Below are 25585 nucleotides of genomic sequence, written 5' to 3' on the forward strand. Positions count from 1 at the left end.
TGGAATAGTATCTTCTGCTTATTAGCAACTGCTGAATAATGGCAACTTTTTGCTGGCAACCAAGGGGTTGCTAATAAACATAATCTACTGTAATGAGTGTGTGGTTTTGCAAACTCCTCCAAAGCCATGTGAGAGATATTTTCACCTCCACCAATGTCATGTGAGAATGATTTTCTTCACGCAAGAAGAGGAGGTGGTGCATGGAAGGGATTTTCTTCCCTCCTACAATTCTAGAGGATTTACTTTTACTTATTTCCAGGTAATGTAAACATTTATATAACAAGTAGTTGACTGTGCCTAGCAGGGTATATATTCAACTGCTACCTGTTTGCTGCACTATTCCTAAATTCTGTTATCATTGCCATTATAAACACATACTTTTGATAACTGGTCTACAATTTTTGAGAAGTCGTCTGTTTCAGAGATAAAATGTGCTATTTATTATGTATTTTGATGTGCTGAATTCAAATATGACAATTAAAACAACTGATTGGCTACTGTTTCTAAGATATTTAAGTTTTTACATTTTATGTCTATGTATATTGTGTAGATAGAGTTTTAATCATAAATTGCAGACCTAGGTCTTTTCATGTGTTTATGGTTGCTTTACATAATATTTCACCTGTCCTGTTTATGTAACACTTTAAAAATCAGCAAAAGGGTTATATAAATGGAATTTATTATGAAACAAAAGGCAAAAAACTATTCTGTACATAGTTTAGTCCTATTCAGTGTCTACTCGGCGCTTCTTGGCTTGTCTCTTGTATTCATTAAATGGAGCATCTCTTGTCACTGTCCAGCAATAGTCTGCAAGCATTGATGGGCTCCATTTGCCCTGATAGCGTTTCTCCATTGTTGCAATGTCCTGGTGAAATCGCTTGCCGTGCTCGTCGCTCACTGCTCCGCAGTTCAGTGGAAAAAAAATCTAGATGAGAGTGCAAAAAATGTCTCTTTAGTGACATGTTGCAACCAAGGCTTTTGTATGCCTTGAGGAGGTTTTCCACCAACAACCTGTAGTTGTCTGCCTTGTTGTTTCCGAGAAAATTTATTGCCACTAACTGGAAGGCTTTCCATGCCGTCTTTTCCTTGCCACGCAGTGCATGGTCAAATGCATCATCTCGAAGAAGTTCACGAATCTGAGGACCAACAAAGACACCTTCCTTTATCTTAGCTTCACTTAACCTTGGAAATTTTCCACGGAGGTACTTGAAAGCTGCTTGTGTTTTGTCAATGGCCTTGACAAAGTTCTTCATCACACCCAGCTTGATGTGTAAGGGTGGTAACAAAAATCTTCCTTGATTCAACAAGTAGTGGATGCTGAACACTTCCTCCCACGCTCCAATGACTGTCGGAGTGGCCAATCTTTCTTGATGTAGTGGGAATCTCTTGCACGACTATCCCATTCGCAGAGAAAACAGCAGTACTTTGTGTATCCAGTCTGCAGACCAAGCAAGAGAGCAACAACCTTCAAATCGCCACAAAGCTGCCACTGATGTTAGTCATAGTTTATGCACCTCAAAAGTTGTTTCATGTTGTCATAGGTTTCCTTCATATGGACTGCATGACCAACTGGAATCGATGGCAAAACATTGCCATTATGCAGTAAAACAGCTTTAAGACTCTTCTTCGATGAATCAATGAACAGTCTCCACTCATCTGGATCATGAACGATGTTGAGGGCTGCCATCACACCATCGATGTTGTTGCAGGCTACAAGATCACCTTCCATGAAGAAGAATGGGACAAGATCCTTTTGACGGTCACGGAACATGGAAACCCTAACATCACCTGCTAGGAGATTCCACTGCTGTAGTCTGGAGCCCAACAGCTCTGCCTTACTCTTGGGTAGTTCCAAATCCCTGACAAGGTCATTCAGTTCACCTTGTGTTATGAGGTGTGGTTCAGAGGAGGAGGATGGGAGAAAATGTGGGTCCTGTGACATTGATGGTACAGGACCAGAAGTTTCATCCTCTTCCTCGTCTGACTCAAGTGAGAAGGATTCTGGTGCATCAGGAACCGGCAGTCCTTCTCCGTGGGCGTATAGCAGATGGAATGTTTGGATACTGCACAGTCCACTTTTTCTTCTTTGACACACCTTTCCCAACTGGAGGCACCATGCAGAAGTAACAATTGCTGGTATGATCTGTTGGCTCTCCAAATCATTGGCACTGCAAAAGGCATAGATTTCCTTTTCCTGTTCAACCACTGGCGAAGATTTGTTGCACAAGTGTTGCAGCATATGTGTGGGGCCCACCTCTTGTCCTGATCTCCAATTTTGCAGCCAAAATAAAGGTGATAGGCTTTCTTAACCATAGTGGTTATACTGCACTTTTGTGATGCAAAAGTCACTTCACCACAAACATAGCAGAAGTTATCTGCACTGTTCACACAAGTACGAGGCATCTCTGCTCACTTTGGCTAAACAGAAATGTGACCCTTTGCAAAATCAAACACTGACAAATAAGAGAGCACGACACTGTATGATTTCTAGAGCTGATACAGGGCAATTTGTTCAGCAGTGTGATGTAAGCTTCATTATGATTGCATCATCCATGACTTCTAGGAATAACATGATGCAATTCATATCATGTATGACGCAATACCAGCTTCAGATTGCATCATTCATTGTTTTGCCTAAAAAGCAAGTCCAAACCCAGTCATAGATTTATTCATAGATCCAATCAAAGATGTATTTTAGTCATTTCTGGTTTAAATTGAGATCCCTTCCCTTTATAACTCACTTATCCTCCGCCATTCCCAAGTCAAGGGTCGTATATACTGACCCAATAGCATATCTTGAAAACTAGAGCCAATCAACAATTTTAAGCATCATTTTCGTTCTCAGTGACTCAGAATTAGTAAAGTTTGACTACATTTATTTCAGAAGCATTTTGGCTGTAGAGCAGTGTAATTTATACCGAGGCTGTTATTTTGGAGGTGGGGAAGGGGGAGTTTACCTATAAATACAAATTGAAATTTTTATTGTAAAGTTTCTGAAAGCAGAATGATTTTTGTAGAAAATAGATGTTTATACATTTCTGCAACAGAACAAAAAACCCAGTTTTACTGAATAAGCCAACTCATTTAGGCTCATGGATATGACATACATGTGTGTCACAGAGTGAATATACATTCACAACATGCTTTGTTATGGGGTAAATATGGAGAATCAAAATCATATGGGCTAACAGGAACTTTCCAAAAGTCATTTACTCTATTCCTTTGCATCAATAGAATATACATTCACTTATCATTAAACAATCCCTGATTGACAGATATTAAGCCTAGACTTGAAATATTAAAAATTTGATTAGCTGTACACAGAACATCTTAAGGATGTGTGTATTATGAATCCATATTATTAAATGCATAACAGTGATAATGTACTTAAAGAGTTTTGCCATATAGTTGATATTATGGATGCAATACAAGTAAATACCATTGTCCTACATACACTTCCAGCACACACACTGAGGAAGCCACTTAAGGATTTTGATCTTTCCTTGTAAAATATTTCTGTGAAGGAGACCCCAGTCTGGGACTAAGACACTGCTTCTTTAGGTTATGCTTTAAGTAGTTCCAGCCCCTAGAAATATGTTGGTAGGCAATTTGTGCTTAATGAAGCCCAACATGCTCTCAAGTGAAGCCTCTATAGTTTCAAACACTAACAAAAACAAAAGACCTGCACCATACAGTGAGAGATGTGTGTCCTAAGTGGGGCTTTCAGAATGGTGGTCTCCATTCACAGAAAGTGAATTTACATATGATCCCAAAATCCTGTGACTTGCAAGAAATGCCCTCCTTCTCCTCCCAACAATAACTGGAACTAGGATCAGAGGGGTAGCCGTGTTAGTCTGAATCTGTAAAAAGCAACAGAGGGTCCTGTGGCACCTTTAAGACTAACAGAAGTATTGGAGCATAAGCTTTCGTGGGTGAATGCCCACTTCATCAGACGCAAGTCACTTGTGTCTGATGAAGTGGGCATTCACCCACGAAAGCTTATGCTCCAATACTGCTGTTAGTCTTAAAGGTGCCACAGGACCCTCTGTTGCTTGGAACTAGAATATACTTTACAATGCGTCATAAGCGACCTAGCTGTGGTTACTGAAAAGAGGATCTAGGGGACACCATCTCAAACTATAGCGAAAAACTGTGTCCATTGATACATTGATATTAATTCTATAATGACAAGGCTACTTGTAGACCAGCTATCAGGTTACTGTTGCAGATCTTGCCCACTGAGGCAGTTTCTTTTTCAGTCTACAATAAGAGCATTCCCCAAAGGGATTGGGCATTTACACCATGAGAGATGCCCTTTGGCAATGTATGCTTCTTAAATACAACTGCATACCAATTTCACTATGACAGAATGAGAGACCTTATCCTCTAACTTGGGGCCTTTGAAAGTCCTGGGTTCAAGGCAGGTAGAATTTTACAGCTCTGTTCTCTGGAATACCATAAAGGCTCTTTATTAACAAAAGGAGGGAAGTTGGATGGAAACTTCATGGATGAAAGTTAATGACTATAATTCAGGTCTGAGAGTCACTTTCCATAACTGGAGGTTCTTCAAGATGTGTGGTCCCTATCTGTATCCCACTGTCGGTACCCATGTGCTCCATTTGCCCGGGGCCAGAAAATGTTGAAAGCAGACTCTTTAGGTCCACACACATGCCCTTTTTCACCTTGTTCCTCCGACTGAGGAGATAAAGAGCAGAGCAGACCAACCACCGCTCCAGTTCCTTCTCTACAACAAACCAAAAGATGAGCTGAAAGAGAGGGGAAGGAGGGCAGGGAGTGGAATACAGATAAGGACTACACACCTCCAGTTACTATAAGGTAAGTAACTTTCTCTTCTTTGACTGTTGGTCCCTATGCGTATCCCACTGCGGATGCCTGAAAAGCAATACTCAAGTAGGAGGAGGGTGCGAGAATGCAGATGGCAGACCCAAATGAGGCAGATGATGTTTCATTGGGGCCATGGGCACAAAGAATATTTGGGCCCCCCACGCCCCAGGAGCGTCGCAACCGGGAGGCGGGGGGGCGGGAGGTCATGGGGGGCATGCCCACCCACTTTTTAACATGGGCGTAGTAGCCTCAGACAGGCGTGGAATGGCAGCAGGGGCTGCGGCTTTTCCCAGTGGTGGGCTGAGATGGGCCTTAGCCCCCCGTCACTACAGGGTCCCACCCCCTGCTCCTCTTCCCCCAGAGGCCCCACCCTGTGGCCAGGCCAGAAGCCAGAGCCAGGTGGTGGTAAGAGCTACCCAGGGACCTCAGGCCATTGTGGGGAGACCTGGACCCTCTGCCTACCCTGCGTGGCGTGCCAAGGGGCAGGGACATGAGCCGGGGGCTGCTCTTGGGCACCCAGGGCAGATGGAGGATCCTGCGCATTACAATGGAAGTAGCTATTGCTCTTGAAGCCATTTTAGCTGCATCTATCATTCATCAAAGAGTGGTCCTGGCAACCATCTTATCTTCTTCTATGAGAGCCTGGAAACAAGCTCTGCCTTACTGCAGAAGCTTGTCAGCAAAGTCTGCACATTTTGAATAGCTCAGGAAATCGTACTTAGCCATTATAGATGGTAATTGCCTATCCTGAACTGAAGGCTACAGGAAGAGAAGACCTTCCTTCTCAATAAGTTGAGACGCTTGCCCTCCTTATCAGTCAGGATAGTTTGAGGGTGCTGCTGCATATATCGGTCTGTGGCAGCCTGGACCACAAAAAAGTTAGGGACAGGATGAGTGAACAGAAATTCTGCTCCTCTGGCTTGGGACATAGTAAGGTTTCTCTGCCCTCTTTGGAGCAAGGGCACGGGAAGCTGGGACATGCCAGATGGCTCTAAATGGTTCCAGGATGGATTCATTAACAGGGAGCGCTATTCAACTGAAACAAGGGGACTGGAGGATGTCCAGGAGCTTATATTGAAGATCCTGAACTTTCTCAAAAGGAATCTGGAGATGACAATGGCAACCACAATGGTTCCAGTGGAACCACCAGATTTGGTGGGTACTCCTCCTCCTCAATTGGATCAGCTCAGGTTGCCCTCTCAGAGGAGAGGGATGGGACAACCCCTTGGCAGACTGGACCGACTCTTCAAGTCCTACAGCCCCAGTATGGCCAGGAGGATAGATTGAATAGGGGTTGCAGAGGTCTCCATCGTGTGGGGTGTCAAAGGCTGCAAGGCAGGTGATGAGGTAGAGGTTGGTCCCAAGCTGGTCCAGGCCTCCAATTTGGGAAGGCATGTCTTGAAGAAGGAAATAATGGTTCATTCTCCTGAAGAACAGAAGGCTGATTCCGGATCCAATGGCGGTGTCACTGGAGGGAAGTCAATACCTGAAGATGGAAAGGGAGATGGACTCCTCCCAAAAAGTCAGCTCCCAGGGTGGAGTCAGGACCTTACTTGAAAGGGAGGGACCCAACAGAGCAGGAGACAACATTTCTGGGAGGGCGAAGATGCCCTCAGGAGGAGCTTGGTCTCGGCATTTAATGGAATATGAGGGGTCCTGTCTGCCAAACCGATGGACCTACAGCAGACACAGTCTGTATCACATCTCTGGAAGACAAAGTTGGTACCTTGGGTAGCCAAGGCTCTCGACAATTGCTCATTGTCAGTACTGATAAATCCTGGGGTTTGTGCTTCGGAGGTACTGAAGTCACCACTGCCGCTGAATTGGTGCTGACAGAGCTCTAGACTTGTGGGTTTTCTTGTCATGCCCCTGAGACTTAGTCTTGGGCTGAGCTTAAAGACTTGCTCATTTTAGGCAGGGCTGAGTCTAATTTCTGTGAAGTGGATTTAGTCTCATACTTATGAGAACACTCCCTGCTCTCCTGTCAAGATCCCATGAGGTATCTGTTGGGGGTAGACTCCCTCACGCCTAAGTCAGATCTCGCAGCAGGAGATACACTCCTTGCTGAGTAAGGCCAATATGGGGGAGGGAAGGGAAGAGGGTTAATTCCCTGGACTGGAAATCATTGCGGCTTTATGGCATTGTCCATTAGATGCTTCCTAAGGCAAACTTCTTGCCCTTCCTGGGTACGACCGGGGAACAAATGGCAGATATTGCACCTTGCTGCAATGTGGGCTTCCCCCAAGGCAGTAAAAGCAGCATTGGTGGTTGTCGCTGCTCGAGAAGGAGCATGAGCAGGAAAGCACAAATTTTGAAGCCCAGAGTTCTGGACACAGCCCAGTACCCAAAACAGAGTACAGGGTGGGAGGCACTCTCCAGGTCAGGGAGTCTAACACTAAAACTATCAGATAAACCTTTAAACTCTAAAAACTTCAAAAACGATTTACAGATATATATGCTCACAAATAAAGTAACAAAGCTTGGGACTCTGGAGGTTGCAATCTGGACTATGCAGCAGTGAGAAGAAACTGGAGAGGCGGTCAGTCCTCACTGCTCTATCTCCTTGTCAGAGGCATGAGGTGAACAAGGGCACATGTGTGGACCAGTGGACATTGCTTTCAAAATTCTCCGGCTCTGGGCACATGGAGCGCATACACACCTACCGTAGAATACACTTAGGGACAAGCACTCGAAGAATAATTATGAAGAATCAGGAACAGTGCTTTTAAACTCTTCCCACCCTCATGATGGTCACCAGTAAGGCCTCCTTAATCAACAACCAGAAAAAAGAACAAACTATAGACTTGAAGGGGATGAGGAAGAAAGTCTTGCAAAAACAAACGAGCCTTCAGACTGGGACCACTTTCTGCAGTCTACCTGAAATATTTCTGGCTGACCTCATGAATCGAATGAGTAAGAGATGAACCGCATTGGGAAAACCTTTCAATGGGACCCCTGCTGGCATCCCTAAAGCAGATATCTGTCTCCTCAGGGTTTCATAGGCTGTGCCTTACTCAAAGTCTTCCTGGGAAAATTCTTATACTAGAAGAAGAGGGCAAACATCTACGTGCCATCTTTTACCACTGAACCAGAAATGGAACTTCTTCTTCGAGTGCTTGCTCATATCCATTCCATTAGGTGTGTGCGCGCCGCGTGCACGATCGTCGGAAGATTTTCTACCCTAGCAACACCGGCGGGTCGGCTGTGGAGCCCCCTAGAGTGGCGCCTTCATGGCGCTGAATATATACCCCAGCCGACCCGGCGCCCCCTCAGTTCCTTCTTACCGCCCCTGACGGTCGTTGGAACTGTGGAGCGCTGCTTAGCTGTTCTCCACTCTCCCTAGCTTAGTTTGTTGTATCACAGTGATAGTTATAGTTCTAGTGTTTATAGTTAAATAGTTAAATAGTTTAAAAGTTGTTTTAGTTGTTCTAAGTAGTTCAGGGGATTAAGGGGGTCGTCTCCCCCTTTCTCCCCCGGCCGCGGGGCCGGGCTCATGCCCAACGCTCCCGGCTTCAAGCAGTGCGCCTCCTGCGCTAAGCCTATGCCCACGAGCGACCCGCACGACTCCTGTCTGAAGTGCCTGGGAGAGTCCCATCAAACAGATAAGTGCAAGATCTGTAAGGCCTTCAGACCAAGGACCAAGAAGGAGCGGGACTTTCGGCTCCGGCAACTCCTGATGGAGGCGGCACTTAGTCCGGACGCTCCATCTACAAGTCAGGCCCCGGCACCTAGCACCTCGGTGCGCAGTGCCCCGGCGGCACCGGCTATGACGACCACGCGAGTGGCGTCAGACAAGCCTCCCCGGCACCGGACCTCGTCGGCACCGCAAGCAGTGCCTCGGCGCCGGTCATTATCCCCGGGGCATAAAAAAGCCCATAAGACGGGGACATCCGTGCCGAAGACGCCGGCTCCCCCAGTGCCGGGGGTAGAGCCCGTCCGCCGGTGGAGCACCGGAAACAGGTGCCTCCAGCACCGTCGACTCCGGCGCCGAGGCCGTTGAGTCCGGTGCAGATAGCGTCTCCACCGAGACCGGCGGTGATACAGTGCCTCCCGTCGACTCCAGAGACCTTCGCGGCGGCGAGAGACTTAATAGCTCTCACGGAGCCGGCACCGCCTCAACCACCGGCACCGACTGCACCGTTGACTCGCCCGGTCCAGTCGAGGGGGAAACCTGCCTTGATGCGCCCTCCATCGCAAGGGCTGGAACCTCGGCAACGATCCAGGTCCCGAAGCAGGTCCCCACGCCGCTCGCAGTCCCGGCACCGAATATCGCCTCGGCACCGGTCGTACTCGCGGCCAAGATCTTCTTCGCGGCACCGCTCTACGTCTCGGCACCGATATGATCGTCGGCACCGATCAACGTCGAGACGTAGTTCCCGGCACCGCTACGGTCGACGCTCGACGTCGAGAGGCCGCTCCCGGCACCGGGCATACTCCAGGTCCTCGTCGAGGTCCAGATCCGGCTCCCGGCACCGACGAGGTCATCGGCACCGATCGCGGTCCCGGCACCGTTCGCCGGCACCGCGCAGAGATAGATCATCTCCGGACCGGTACCGTGCGGCACCACAGCACACGGGGATCGTTTCATCTCTCTCGGCACCGCCATGGCCGTCAAGATCGGTGTCTCGCTCCTCGGAGGACCTGTCAAGATCGGCATACCCCCCTCAAGGGCAAGCCGAGGAACGGAACTTGGGCCATTGGCAGGAGTTGGCAGAGGACCACTCCCATGGACCATCTCACTGGTCATTTTGGACCTCGTGGGCGTACCACCAGGAGCAAGGGGCTCCAATACCATCGACCTCTCGCTCGGGTCACTCGGTTAGAAGGGCCCCAGAATCCACCATCTCTCGACCTCCGCCAGGGGGCATGGAGGCTTCCGTGTCCACGCCACCTGACACCATAGACCCGAGTACAGGTGATGCTCCGGCCCAAGAGCAGGGGGATCAGGACCCCCCCTTGGATCCAGTACCACCGGAGGCGTCTTCCTCCTCCTCTCCGGATGAGGCAGTGGCGGGCACTTCATGTACGGGTCCCCCCCCCGATAGATCTTCGGGCTCACCAGGATCTCCTGCGTAGGATGGCCCGTAATATGGACCTGCAGGCGGAGGAGATAGTGGAAGTACAGGACCCTATCGTGAACATCCTCGGAGCGGATGCCCCATCGAGGGTGGCGCTACCCCTGATCCGCACGATACAAACCAATGCGGATACGATATGGCAAACTCCTGCCTCTATCCCACCCACAGCGAGAGGGGTGGAAAGGAAGTACTTTGTCCCGTCTAAGGACTACGGGTACTTGTATACCCACCCCCAACCGTGTTCACTGGTGGTGGCATCAGTGAACGCACGAGAGCGCCACGGCCAGCAGGCTGCAGCGCCTAAATCAAAAGAGGCTAAGCGGCTCGATTTGTTTGCCCGTAAGGTTTACTCAGCCGGAGGGCTGCAACTTAGAGCGGCGAACCAACAGGCGCTATTGAGCCATTACAATTTTAACTCCTGGAACTCTATGGGGAAGTTTAAGGAGTTGATTCCCCAAGAGTCCAGGAAAGAGTTTGGAGCCATGGTAGAGGAGGGTAAGAAGGTGGCTCGGACCTCCTTGCAGGCCTCCTTGGACATAGCAGACTCAGCTGCGAGGACCCTGGCTTCGGGTATCGCTATGCGGAGGATCTCCTGGCTTCAGGTTTCGGGTTTGCCTCCGGAGCTGCAGCAAACCCTACAGGATTTGCCCTTTGAGGGACATGGATTGTTCTCGGACAAGACGGACTCTCGTCTGCAGAGCCTCAAGGACTCGAGAACAATCATGCGCTCCCTGGGGATGCATGTTGTGGGCCCTCAGCGCAGACCATTTAGGCCGCAGCCTCAGCGCTTCTACCCCCCCCCCCGCCTCGTCAGAGACAGGACTCGACCCGGAGGCGAGGGCGAGGTGGTAGAAGAAGGTGGGCCGGCCCTCAACCCGGCCAGAACCAGGGGCCAGCTAGACCACCTTCAGGCCCCAGGCAGAACTTTTGAAGGTGCGGTCGAGGACGGCGCCCCAGTCATCCCCCAGGATCCAGCCCCCTCCTTTCGGGATCGTCTCTCCCACTTCCACCGTGCTTGGTCCCTTATAACTTCGGACCGTTGGGTCCTCCGCACAGTGGAGAGGGGATACACTATCCAGTTTTCTTCTATTCCCCCCTCCCACCCCCCTTCCCCGTCCCTCTTCAGGGACCCTTCTCACGAGCAACTTCTTATACAGGAGGTTTCCACGCTCCTTGCTATGGGCGCCATAGAGGAGGTTCCAGTAGAGTTAAGGGGCAGGGGATTTTATTCCCGTTACTTCCTGATCCCCAAGTCCAAAGGAGGCCTGCGGCCCATCTTGGACTTGCGCGGACTCAACAAATTCGTAGTAAAGTTGAAGTTCCGCATGGTCTCTTTGGGGGCCATTATCCCCTCCCTCGATCCTGGAGACTGGTTCGCCGCCCTCGACATGAAAGACGCATACTTTCACATCTCAATTTACCCACCTCACAGACGCTTCCTGCGATTCGTGGTAAACATGGTGCACTACCAATTTGCAGTCCTTCCCTTCGGCCTATCCTCGGCCCCAAGAGTGTTCACGAAATGTATGGCTGTCGTGGCAGCGTACCTTCGTCGGCAAGGGATACAGGTGTTCCCGTACCTAGACGACTGGCTGGTACGCGGTCGCACCAAAGAGCAAGTTCAAGCTCACGTCCACAGAATAGTGCACACATTCAACGAGTTGGGCATCCTACTCAACAAGGACAAATCTACTCTAGAACCTACCCAGAGAATAGATTTCATCGGCGCAGTTCTAGACTCCAGACGTGCACAAGCCATCCTGCCAGACAACCGCTTTGGCACCATCACGAGCCTCATTCAAGGGCTCCAGGCCTTCCCAACTACCACGGTGAGGTCGTGCCTTACCCTGCTGGGTCACATGGCTTCCTGCACGTACGTAACCAGGCATGCCAGACTTCGGCTTCGCCCACTCCAGACCTGGGTGTCATCAATATACCGTCCACATCGGGACAGCCTGAACATGGTGGTCACGGTCCCGAACTCGGTCCTGACCTCCCTCACCTGGTGGCTAGATCACAATGTGGTCTGCGAGGGGATGCCTTTTCACACCCCACAACCCTCTCTGCACCTGGTCACAGACGCTTCATCTCTGGGTTGGGGCGCCCATCTCAACGGACACCATACCCAGGGCCTGTGGACTGCACCCCAGTTAGCCCTGCACATCAATGTTCAGGAGCTGATGGCGGTGCGCCTGGCGTGCCAGGCATTTCTCAATCAACTACGTGGCCGTTGTGTGTTAGTTCTCATCGACAACACCACGGCCATGTTTTACATCAACAAGCAAGGAGGAGCACGTTCGTCAGTTCTATGCCAAGAGGCCATTCGCCTGTGGGACTTCTGCATCGCCCACTCAATCCATCTCACGGCATCGTTCCTCCCTGGAGTCCAGAACACTCTAGCGGACCGACTCAGCAGGTCCTTCCAGACACACGAGTGGTCTATCCGTCCGGACATCATACATTCCATCTTCCGGAGGTGGGGGTTTCCCCAGATAGACCTGTTTGCATCCCGAGACAACAGGAAGTGCCACGTGTTCTGCTCCCTACAAGGTCGAGCTCCGGGCTCCCTCTCGGATGCGTTTCTCCTTCCCTGGAAAGACCACCTGTTTTATGCCTTCCCTCCGTTTCCTCTGGTCCACAAGGTACTGCTCAAATTGCGCAGAGACCAGGCACAGGTAATTCTGATCGCTCCAGCGTGGCCGAGACAACATTGGTACACCACACTGTTGGAACTCTCGGTTCAGACTCCGATCCCGCTTCCGTTATGTCCGGATCTCATCTCTCAGGACCACGGCCGGTTGCGTCACCCCGACCTGCAATCACTCCACCTCGCGGCGTGGCTGCTCCATGGTTCACCCAGGCAGAGCAGCAATGCTCGCTCTCTGTCCAACAGATTCTGCTGAGCAGTAGGAAGCCCTCAACACGCACCACGTACCTGGCCAAGTGGAAGCGGTTCTCCTGTTGGTGCGAACAACGAGCCACGTCCCCGTTGCAGGCACCCATTCCCCTCATTTTGGAATATCTCCTCTCCCTAAAACAGCAGGGGTTGGCGATATCTTCAATTAGAGTTCACCTGGCCGCTATATCGGCCTTTCACCCAGGGGAACTCGCGTCCTCGGTATTCTCTAACCCGATGGTCGTTAGATTCCTCAAGGGCTTAGACCGGATGTACCCACAACAACGTCAGCCCGTCCCGACGTGGGACCTCAACCTGGTTCTCTCCAAGCTCACAGGTCCTCCATTCGAGCCACTGGCCACCTGTTCACTTCTGTACCTATCCTGGAAGACAGCCTTCCTCGTAGCCATCACCTCAGCAAGGCGTGTTTCTGAACTCAGGGCGCTTACATCTGAGCCCCCTTACACAGTTTTTCACAAGGATAAAGTGCAGCTTCGTCCACATCCTGCCTTTCTCCCTAAGGTGGTTTCTCCTTTTCATATCAACCAGGATATATTTCTCCCGGTCTTTCATCCTAAACCACATGCCACTCGCCAGGATCAACGTTTGCATTCCCTGGACGTACGTAGGGCCCTGGCCTTCTATATTGACCGCACAAAGCACTTTAGAAAGACGACGCAACTCTTCGTTGCAGTGGCCGACCGAATGAAAGGCTCACCGGTCTCCTCACAACGCCTATCCTCCTGGATTACGTCTTGCATCCGGACTTGCTATGACCTGGCAGGTGTCTCAGCACCGCACCTCACCGCTCACTCCACGAGGGCCCAAGCTTCCTCGACTGCTTTCCTGGCACATGTTCCGATCCAGGACATTTGTAGAGCGGCGGTTTGGTCATCAGTCCACACATTTGCAGCTCACTATGCACTAGTGCAGCAGTCCAGAGACGATGCTGCTTTCGGATCAGCGGTTTTGCACACAGCAATGTCTCACTCCGACCCCACCACCTAAGTTGGGCTTGGGAGTCACCTAATGGAATGGATATGAGCAAGCACTCGAAGAAGAAAAGACGGTTACTCACCGTTGTAACTGTTGTTCTTCGAGATGTGTTGCTCATATCCATTCCAAACCCGCCCCCCGTCCCCACTGTCGGAGTAGCCGGCAAGAAGGAACTGAGGGGGCGCCGGGTCGGCTGGGGTATATATTCAGCGCCATGAAGGCGCCACTCTAGGGGGCTCCACAGCCGACCCGCCGGTGTTGCTAGGGTAGAAAATCTTCCGACGATCGTGCACGCGGCGCGCACACACCTAATGGAATGGATATGAGCAACACATCTCGAAGAACAACAGTTACAACGGTGAGTAACCGTCTTTTTCCCCAAGTGTCAGGTTAGGTTCTGTTTGTCTAAGCTGTATTTGATGTTAGGTTTGTGGACATTACCCTATCGGTCTGAGAGTTCCTGGTGAATTAGGGATCACTTTTCAAAAACCAATCCTTTAAATGGAGTGTTTTTCTATTTAGGGTGAGGAGTCCCTGGTGAATATGTGAGACACTAGAGCTGAGCCAGAAGGCTGAGGATCAGAACAAGGGGAAGGCGTTTCTCAGACTGGTCCAATTAGTAATTGTAAATATCATGAACAGCAGGGTCAACCTGGCACAATCAAAGCTGCCCCATCTGATCTGAGTGGCCTCAGAACCCAAGGAATCAGAACAAAAGGGGGATGACATATTAGAAGCTTTTGCCCCCACTCCTAACGTATGGCAAAAACAAAATGGCTCCCTCCTTTAGTAACAGATGCAAAACTTCCTGAGCCCATCTCCTGCTCCAAGTGTCACCTGCCTTACTGATGTCTCATACTGCCGCCATACTATCCATTCAAATCTGCGCTGCTTAATTTCCCTCCTACTTCTAGAATGACAAGGTGATTCCTGTGCTCATGTGTAGGAGAGAGTCACATGTCTCAGTCTCATGGCTGTACTTGGGAAGATGATAAAACAGTGCATAATCTTGGAAAGAGCAGATGGGGCACTGAACTTCTAAGACCCCCGAATGTCCTCATGGAAGGGGAAGCAGATGGAAAGTTCTTCCTAAAACTTGAACTGAGGGGGCATTCTGGTCCTGAGCATTCTCACTAGGCAAATCCAGGACTTTAGTAACCTCTTCTATGAAGGATATGAAGCCCTCTCCATGGCAAAAACTCATGCTTGCTCTTGTGGAAGAGGATGGCTTTCATGTCAGAAAAGCACTCACCCTCTTCCATGTAAGTCTTGAGAACGCTGGAGGTGGCAGCTAGTGATAGACTGCCCCTAGAGCATTTGATGTGAGGAAGAGGGGAACTGAAGAACAAATATATGTGACATCCCACCAGCCTACCCTCTTATGAAGGCATCACAACCTTCCAAGGACTTATTGCAGCATCCAAGGGGATGGCAACTGCAGCCTACTTTGCCCCAAAGAGACCTTTAAGAAGGGAATTAAGGCTTACTGATTGTTCCTGAGATGCTGTAGCTTCAAGGAGATATGAGCAAAGAATGGTGTGTGTGTGGGTGCTAACATCATCTGGGCTTTACAAATGCAGAGCTAAAGAGGGCAAGGTGGGATCAAGACAAGAATGAGCAATGCTCACCAGACTGCAGCCTTCTCTAAGTCACAGCCTTGGAATTTCCCATTCAGCATGGTCTGCCTACCCGGTGTCTACATGGTAAGGGGATCTGCATCTTTTCATATCTACCCTCTCTCTCATGAAAGCTTCCAGGCAGGAGACTGTCACAGAGAGAACCACACTAACCCCACATTCATTATAGTGTTCAATGCACCTCTTGGAAAGCACTATTGCCACCATAATCAAGATCCATTTGTTTAAGGAGCCTCCTATTCAGCCACAAGGTAGTGAACAACTGGAGACTAGCAGCTACAAACTGAGCTAAAAAGTTAGCTACACTGGGGCAGAGCAACTTTAACGAGAACCTAGAAAAGCAGCAGATCAGTTGCCAACTGGGGGTGTTTCCCACAGAACGGGTTATTCTGTGGCAGCATACTAAAAATACTACAAAGATTGGACTCAGAATTATGTCAATTTACAACTATAATTTATGCCTTTGGGCTTCACAGCATGTTACTGAGGTATTTTTAGTCAATATCATTTTATAACAAATAGGGGATACTAAAACACAAAAGCTATTTAAATAACAGTAAGTATCTAACCTAAAAGCCAGGGGGTGAGTTAAAGAAAATTCTAACCTCAACACTGAACAAATTCAACATTTAGATGTATTTAACTTTGTTTTCTTAATGTGACACCATATATGACATAATCCATTGTCTGCTGTTATATCCCCCAACTTCTTTGATTTTGTTGTAGTTTTAACAGTATACCCACTGGGCATTGGAGTCTGAATATTTCTAGTTAAACGCATAAAAAACATCTTTGCATTTAAGATTTAGAGTCTTTTGTAGCTTGATTATTTCTCATACTGTGCTCACTTTGTTATGAGCCTGTACAACCGAAAGAAATAACAGGTCAAGTGAAAAATATAAGAATATTTAAAACAGATGTTAATATAAATTCCAGTGGAGAGAATATATTTATTTCTACGTATAGATTTACTTGGAGATTATTTTTCTTCATATTGTATAACTACTGTATTTAAAAATCAAGACCATTAAAATGTTTTGTTTTTTTTAAACAGAAGGTAAGAAATGCTTACAACTAAGGATTCCCAAACTCTTTTCCAGCATGACCCCATTTTAATGAAGTCTTTCCTGTTGGGACCCCAGACAGCACGGAGGATGCCATATGGAAGAGCAAAATGGCGTCCTCCAGGCATTGTGACCTCACATGCAAGGTCATGCTGGGCAGAGCAAAATGGCGTCCTCCGCACATTAGGGATCGCTGCGATCCCATCTACTGATGACGCGATCCCATTTGGTGTCACGACCCACGGTTTGGGAACCACTGGCTTGTACTGAAGCCTGTAAAGAATCTATGCCCCCTTATTTTTAAAAGATACATATGTGCTATTTGTGGGCGGGGAGGGGGGCGCGGAAGCAATATTTACAGACATAAGGGTATCTGGCCTTTTATCTCACTTGATATTAATTCCACCATGGTGATGATGAAGTGCTACAGAATGGGGCCCACAGTATTTACATGTATGAAAATACAAATCTTTTTTGGACTTCAACAGGCAAAACACCCATTGACTTTTACAGTTATTACATATTCTAAGTTTAAGGGTTGGGCCCTGAATATTTTAATAAGTCAGCAAGTTGAGAGAAATTGTAGTTTGAACTGTAGGAACGAATCATAATAATTACAGTTTATACACATTATCTCAAAAAGAAAAGCATTTTAATGTGTGTATATATATATATATATATATATATAAAAATGCTTTTCTTTTTGAGATAATGTGATTCAGGAGCTATTGTACCCTGGAGTAGTACATCCTCTTGACTGGGCTGAAACAAATGTTGTTCTAAGGTTAGAGATCAAAGAGCATGACTTCTATTCCAGACTTACATGATTTTCTGTTGGAAATTTTCAGTTGCTGCATATGTACTTCTGGTCTTTTCAACGCAAATCTCCTACAATATTGGAGGGGGTAAAGGGAGAGAGAGAAAAAGACACAAACTCCTCAGTTTTCAGTGCGAGTTTGGGATTAATAAACACTCAGCATCATGAAACTATTGTAAAATATCCTGAAAGATTTTTTTTAAATTAACCCAAAACAATACAATCTATTCAAGTGCTATTAAATCCCAGGGTCTTAAATTTTTGTAAGCTCTCCAAAAACTGCTGTAGCTCTTTTTCCTGAATAGTACATCAATGTGACTATAGATACTGAAGTGCTATTTTCCATATGGCTTTTCTTCCAAACTGGATCAGCATTATCCTATCAGTCATTATTCATTCCAGACAGACAAGGAAGGAAATCCAAACTATTTGGACAAGGAGATTCCAAGTTCAGTTATTTTACCACAATGCAAGGTTTCAAAGTTGATCATAACCTTGTAATCCACAAACACTTGTATGACAACCATGCTGATCTAAAGGCTTTGCAAAGAAATGTATAAGTATACAAACAAAAATGAAACTATGTACCACAGTAGCTCACCTCTCCTGGAAATGTTTTGAAGGGATCAAGCCTGCTCTGGGATTGGAATCACCTTCATGTCTAGCCTGCCACCAGGTTGCATCATCTTGGCTCATGATCTGAAGGATATCTCCTTTTCTGAAAGAAAGCCCAGCTTCTTTACAAGGTATTGCTTTATCCTCAGTAGGATCATAGTCAAATAGGGCTTTGATAAACATCTGGAAGGAAGAGCGTTTTATTTAAGATTAACAATATCCTTAAATACAAACCATAGGTTTATCCCATTTTTTATTTGCATTTACTGCAAAGAACTCCAAACTAAATTATGCAATGTTATAAAAATGTATTGCTGTAAAATGTTTACGTGGAAGTCTACATTAAGAATGTTTTAGACTGTATAACTTGAAGCCAGTGTCCAGTGAACATAAAGACTAAAACAGCCTGCTCCCAGAGGAAAATGAGACCTGGGATTTCACTGGTGGACTTCATGACTGTAAGAAGAAGTGGAGATGCACAACTTCCATGGACTGAGGTACTCCCTTGGTAACTTTCTCTTCCCCCACTCACATGGGTGGAGGTAGAGAGGATTCAGAAGCGAGCTGAGTTCTAGAGGTGGACCTACTCAAGTCTACCCAAAGTCATTGGTTATATGTGAGAGTCCTCTAACCCTACACTGGGATCCATTTAAATGCCTGGTATGTGAGGGGTTGGCTGTATAGCATCCCTCCCCATTGATGACTTAGTAAAGTTTCATCCTGCTGCTTAAATCCAGCCCTGTGTCTGTCTTCCTACATCACGTCCTGATAAAAAGAGTCACTGCAACTGTCATATGAAACATCCTTAAGTAGGGCTTACCTTGCCTTCTATTGTGGGTGTTTCCTCTTTGATACTAGGTATAATTTTAAACGTAATTGCTCCTTGAGACTGAGCCTGATTAATATTTTGAACAGAAAACAAATTGAGAATTACTTTCTCAAAATTTTAAACAATACAGTGAGTCTAAACGCAAACAAGAGGGACCCCAAATTAATGCAAAGATAGTCAAAATGCAGCCCATATATGACCCATGGAATTCTATAATGCCAAAATATGGAGCTGTGAACTGTGAAGATCAAAGGTTTGCAATGCTTCATTTTGATCTGTGTACCACTGCTCACGGTAAAGATGAAAGCTGAGAAGCTGGGACCTGCAGTTTCAGAGGCTGACGTTCCATATTAAAGATGAGGGAAAAGGCAATTTTTCAGTTTTATGTACATCGGGTACAGCCCCAAGTCTCCTGGCAAAGTTTGGAATACTCCAACTAACATTATACCATTCAAAAACTGACAAACATTCTAACAGGTTTGTGCCACAACTGTAGCATAAAACTGTTTTTCTTGGAATTTATTCTTTTGGCAAGTTAAAAAGACCAGAACAAGGAAAACATTTTTGAACAGACTGTGTTCTAAAGAGAAAAAAAAAAAGTAAGTCTTCAAACAAGTTAACCATTATCAACCACCTCATCCACTCCTCTCTCCCTATGCTCTATTTAAAGTGTGTGTGTCTGGCTGAATTTTACTTATAAACCACAATATAGTCCCACTGCCTGACATTTTACATTGAAGGAAGTGCTAATTAGTTGTAGACTCTGCTACTATTGCATGCAGACTATTCCATAAAAACTAGCACAATGCAACAGACAGCCAACGATTCAAGCAAAATGGAAACAGGTCTGTTCACTACTAAGTGAGACATACTTCTGCCTGCAAGCCTGCAATCCAAAAGTTTACTGTTTGACAAAACAGCAGCCAAGTTCTTATTTCACCAGCATCGGGATTGGAAACAGTAATACGGTTAACCATTGAAAATGGCTCCAACTAGCTTCTGATGTTTATATTGTACTTCAGTAAGGTAAATGGGGGAACTGTTCACACCTTTGCTATTGCGTTTCTGGAGATTGCTTTTTTACAAATATTAATTTTGCAGGAAAATACACTTCAATAGGGAACACAAAACCATAGAGCAGGCATAGAATACCATTAGGAAGGTCAACATTTGAAGTTAATCATGTTGTCTATTGAGCCAAACATTTAAAGCAAGCCAGTCAATTTAATGGGACATCCACACATGTACTTGCATAGCAAAGACTACCTCAACAACAGAAAAACTTAGCAATACATTTTTTTAAAAATAATATGTCTGAAAATAGATTAAGTTATGAATTGTGTGATATTTTTCCAAACTTACAAGTTTATATGGCTATTAGCAATGGTGTAGTTTAGAGGAGCATAAGCTGGGAAAGCACAACAGCAGTAGTATAATTCATACTCATCAAGTAACACTTCATATTAAGGTTCCATTTATAAATACTTTACAAAAGGTTAATATATAAATAATAGATATTAAAAATAAATAGCTAATCAATTGTTACAAATTTAGCGTCCAGCAGATCAGTGTTTCTATATCCATTGTTTAACAACCACCTGTATCACTTCTGACTGATGTGCACATAACTACCTATAACACAAACCACTTAGATCAGTAACATGCTTATCTGTAACATCTATTCACCCTTTATAAAAAAAATGTTAATATAAAAAAATACAACCCATCCTCAAGGCCCAGGGAGACACAGGGATGCAAATGATAGTACAGGGAAAAAACAGCACTGATATACTTTTTAAAAATAGGCACCTCTGAAACAGCAAAACTAATTACATTTTAAAACCTGTTTAGAAAAAGTGTTTGTTACTTACCAAAATTTGTATTATTTCTTCAGGTTTTTTATCATCTACAGGAATCCCATTGACTTCCCTAAGTTCATCACCAATGTGAATAAGACCTATGCATTGAGAAATATTTATTTTGTTGTCGAATGGTTGTCTTTAATAGAAAAGGTGCACAGTCAGCATTAAGTCCTTCTACATTTTTTTTTAAATGTTTATCCCTTCTAAGCTAGTCACTGATGTCTGCATCTTTCCTCCAGATACTGTAGAAACATGAATACATAGTGAACACTACTGTACCCAATATCATCATGAATAATCTAGAGAGATTTGGTAGATTGGTCATTTCTCTTCCTTCCCTCCAAAAGTTAACAGGTATCTCCAATATTCCCAGTAGTTCAGATACTGGCATTAGAAATGTGGTATACTTATTTTCTTTCAACTTATATTGCTTTCCTTTTGACACCCAGAGTTGGGTGACCAGGTGTCTGGTTTTTGACTGGAACACCCAGTCGAAAATGGACCCTGGCAGCTCTGGTCAGCACCACCAACAGGGCCATTAAAAGTCCGGTTGGCGGTGCTTCGGAATAGTCCCTATCTGTCCTGGGGCACCGTGCTGTGCCCCGGAAGTGGCCAGCAGGTCCGGCTTCTAGAAGGGGGGGCCACGGGGCTCCGCACGCTGCCCCCACCCCGAGCACCAGCTCCACACTCCCAGCCAATGGGAGCTGGGGGGGGGCGCTAGGGAGGGAGAGACGTGCTTGTGGGTGAGAGCAGTGCGCGCAACGCAAGGCCTCCGGCCCCCCCCGCCTAGGAGCTGGACCTGCTGGCTGTTTCCAGGGCACAGCACGGAGCCGGCACAGGCAGCCACCTGCCTTAGCGCTGCTGACTGGGAGCCGCCCAAGGTAAACCTGCACCCCAACCCCAAGCCCCAACCCTAATCCCCCCCAAACCCAGAGTCCCCTCCTGCATCCCAAACCCCTCATCCCCAGCACCAACCCAGAACCCTCACCCCCCTCCTGCACCCCGACCCCTGCTCAACCCACAGCCCCCTCCTGCACTCCAAATCCCTTGGTCCCACGCCCCAGCCTGGAGCTCCATCCTGCACCCCAAACCCTTCATTCCTGGCCCCCTGCCCAGAGCCTCACCCCTCCCACACTCCAACTCCCTGCCTCAACCCACAGCCTCCTCCCACATTCCAAATCTCTCGGCCTGACCAGCCAGCCCAGAGTCCTGCACCCTGAACCCCTCATTTCTGGCCCCACCCCAGAGCCCATACCCCCTCCCACACCCTAACTATCTACCCCAGCCCAGAGCCCCCTCCTGCACCCTGAACCTCTCATTTCTGGCCACATGCCGGAGCCCGCACCCCCATTTATAGCCCTCACGCCCTCCCATACCCTAACCCCCTGTCCCAGCCCTGTAAAAGTGAGTGAGGGTGAGGGAGAGCAAGCCACCGAGGGAGGAGGAAATGTAGTGGGCGGGGTCTCGGGGCAGGGCTAGGGTGTTTGGTTGTGTGCCAATAGAAAGTTGGCAACCCTAACCAACAGTGAGTGCTAATTTATGGTCCAATTCTGTAACGTGCTGAGCACCATCAATGTGAGTCAATGACATGTTGCAAAACTGATCATGTAGCAACTTTTTCAGAATTACTAAGTTACAATTTTAGCAGAAATATTAAAAGTTCCAAACACTTTTTAAATAGTTCAGAAATCATTACACTAAACCAGTGGTTTTCAAACTGTGGGTCGCGACCCAGTACTGGGTTGCGGAAGGTAAGGTATTGGGTCACAGCGGCTCTGGTCAGCACCGCCGACCAAGCCGTCAAAAGTCCCGTCGGCAGTGCTGTCCAGCTAAGGCAGGTTAGTCCCTACCTGTTCCAACACTGCGCTGTGCTCCCGGAAGCAGCCAGCAGCACGTCCGGCTCCTAGGTGGGGGAGCCACGGGGCTCTGTGTGCTGCCCCTGTCCCGAGCACCGGCTCCACACTCCCATTGGCTAGGAACTGACAATTGGAAGCTGGGGAGGGGGGGCGGTGCCTGCGGGTGAGAGCCTAGGACCTGTGAGAACCCTGCCACTGCACCCTGGCTGCTGACCCGGAGCCGCCGGAGGTAAGCCTGTGCCCCAAGCCCTGCCTCAAACCTGGAGCCTCTTCCTGCACCCCAAACCCTTCATCCCTGTCCCCACCCTAGAGCCTGCACCCCCAGCCCAGTGCCCTGATCCCCTCCCGTATCCCAACCCTCTGCCCCAGCCCTGAGCCCCTCTCACATCCCAAACCCCTCCTCCCCAGCTCCACTGGGTCGCGGGCATCAACAATTTTCTTCAACTGGGTCGCCAGAAAATAAGTTTGAAAACCACTGCACTAAACAACTACTGACAGAAAGTGAGAGGTTAAATTCACTTTCCTGACACAAGTAAAAGGAAGGAAAAAATTGTGTTGCAGAGAAAAAAGGTTTGTCCAGAAAGGAGGATAGGAGACACTTGATATCGATTTAATTGGGCCACAATTTTATTATATAGATGTCTGGGACTACCCGGCAGATAAAGTGTAAAGTGCAGGCAAATCTATGTTTATTCAAATAACTACCCGGGGCTTCCACCAGCCCCCCTTCATTTTTCATCCAGGTCCCCCAGCCAACCCATGGCTTGGACCATACCATCCTTCCCACCCTCATAGGAGGGTTAAGGTGAGCTATATGAAAGGGGGTTTGGCTCCCTGCCGTACCAATCATGAAAGTCCCCTTTCCGTTCCTTTATCTAGCACCTCCTTGCTACCTTGCTTGCTGCATGGAGAAAGGGCTTCCAACGCCCAGGGCTTTCATCTTTAAAGCTTTCCACCCTCTCATTCCAAGAGGGTGAGTCAGCACCGCAAAGCACTACCACTCAAATTTTGCTGTAATTTCTGACTTCCTTTCCCCCACATCCCTCACCATAAAGCATTGCTGCCTTCCTTTGGCAAGCCCGAACAACGTTCCCCTTGCTTCAGGTGCGGTGAATCCAACAATTGAAGGTGTTGGAGTCTGTGATATCAGTGACATTTGCCACCTACAGGTGAGGCAGTTAAATATTTTTTAATGCTATCCAAGTGCAATGGAGAACTCCCATTTACAAAAGTAAATACAAGACATTCTACACACAATAGCAAATATCAATGCATTTAGATTAGGTTTCAAAATCAATTCTATGCCCATTAAATTCTTCTGAGCCTTTAAGAGGCATGCTATGCCTCATCATCACTGGAAAATACTTCTCTATTTGCACTGAAGTTACTGTATTTCCTTCTAATATTTAACATGCAATGAACAATATATAATTTATATATAATTTTACTGCATGTTAAATATCTTCCTTGGTCAGGATTAGTTTATACAGGATGTCTATATGTAAAATGATGAATAACTAATTAAACAACCAAATTAAAACCCCATGTATCATTAAACCCATCCACTTCTGCTCCTCTTTGAAGACATAACCTAAGATAGTGTTGTGCAAACTTTTCCAGTTGTACCCCCCTCACTATTAACAGAATCTGTCTGCATCCCCTCCATTACTGCACAGCCAAGGCTTCCTGAGCAGCAGAGCTTGGGCTGAAGACAGAGCTGAGGGCGGAATTGTGGATAGGGGAGGAGCTGGGGTGGGACTGGGGGCTTAACAGGTTTGGGACAGAGCTGGTCTGGGGGTGGAGCGGGGTTGGAAACATGGCACTCCCTCCCTGTTCCCCATGAGGGCTAACCCAAGCCTGGAAGCAGGGCAGGACTGGGGGAGGAGCGAGGCTGGAAGTGTGGCGTTCCCTCCCCACCCCCATGGGGGCTAACCCAGGCATCCCTCCAAACATTCCTCCGTGCTCCCGCGGGGGGTCATGCCCCACAATTTGGGGACCATTGATCTAAGACAAAATTACTATCTACATTTAGTGCCTATACTAAAGATGGGCATACTCGTTTGTAGAAAATAAGAATTGAACCCAATGGTTGTAAAGAATGCAGATCATTTTTAAATTTTTGCACAGTTCACTTCCTATTTTCAGTATAAAGATAATACAGAGAGCACAGCTACTATTGCACTATTTATGATCCATCCAGAAACAGAAAGCATGAGAAATCTACAAAGAACATCTATTCTAACAAATCCTTGAATTGTTATCTGAACTAAACCAATCTTTGCACGTATCAGCATTTCTAAGCACAAATCTGTCAAGTAATAAACAATAATTGATAAAAATTATTGTGCTTTTTCATTTAGTAACTCAAAAATACTAAATCATTTCCACATTTCGTTCAACAGGAAATCACAGAATCATAGAATATTAGGGTTGGAAGAAGAGACTTCAGGAGGTCATCTAGTCCCAATCCCCTGCTCAAAGCAGGACCAACCCCAACTGGGGATTGGTCCTGCTTTGAGCAGGGGGTTGGACTGGATGACCTTTTAAGATCCCTTCCAACCCTGATATTCTATGATCTATGATGAATCATCCCAGCCTAGTCTGACCTCCTGCACAATGTAGGCCACAGAATCTCACCCACCCACTCCCGCAACAAACCCCTAACCTATGTCTGAGCCACTGAAGTCCTCAAATCATGGTTTAAAGACTTCAGACATGACTTGCCCTGAATCCACGTTGACTGTTTCTGATCACCTTCCTCTCCTCCAAGTGCTTCAAAATGGATTCCTTGAGGACCTGCTCTATGATTTTGCCGGGGACTGAAGTGAGGCTGACCGGTCTGTAGTTCCCCAGGTTCTCTTTCTTCCCTTTTTTAAATATGGGCACTATATTTGCCTTTTTCCAATCGTCCGAGACCTCCCCCGATTGCCATGAATTTTCAAAGATAATGGCCAATGGCTCTGCAATCACATCAGCCAACTCCCTCAGCACCCCTGGATGCATTAGATCTGGACCTATGGACTTGTGCACATCCCGCTTTTCTAAACAATCCTTAACCTGTTCTTTCTCTACTGAGGGCTGCTCACCTCC

At 47.2% G+C, this 25585-nt stretch overlaps 1 protein-coding gene across 5 annotated transcripts in view; it reads right to left on the minus strand.

Annotated features, from left to right (window-relative positions):
- Positions 1 to 25585, minus strand: part of MPP7 (MAGUK p55 scaffold protein 7) — a 293702-nt gene that overhangs the window by 60569 nt on the left and 207548 nt on the right. For all 5 annotated transcript variants that reach the window (XM_054020780.1, XM_054020779.1, XM_054020782.1 and 2 more), the window contains 4 exons: positions 20649 to 20734; positions 18769 to 18843; positions 17935 to 18131; positions 17340 to 17404 (listed from right to left, as the gene is read on the minus strand). In XM_054020780.1, coding sequence (XP_053876755.1) covers positions 17340 to 17404; positions 17935 to 18131; positions 18769 to 18843; positions 20649 to 20734 — 423 coding nt within the window. The remainder of the gene's footprint in view (positions 1 to 17339; positions 17405 to 17934; positions 18132 to 18768; positions 18844 to 20648; positions 20735 to 25585) is intronic.

This window comes from Malaclemys terrapin, chromosome 2 (assembly GCF_027887155.1).
Source record: "Malaclemys terrapin pileata isolate rMalTer1 chromosome 2, rMalTer1.hap1, whole genome shotgun sequence".
Taxonomy (NCBI): Eukaryota; Metazoa; Chordata; order Testudines; family Emydidae; genus Malaclemys; species Malaclemys terrapin.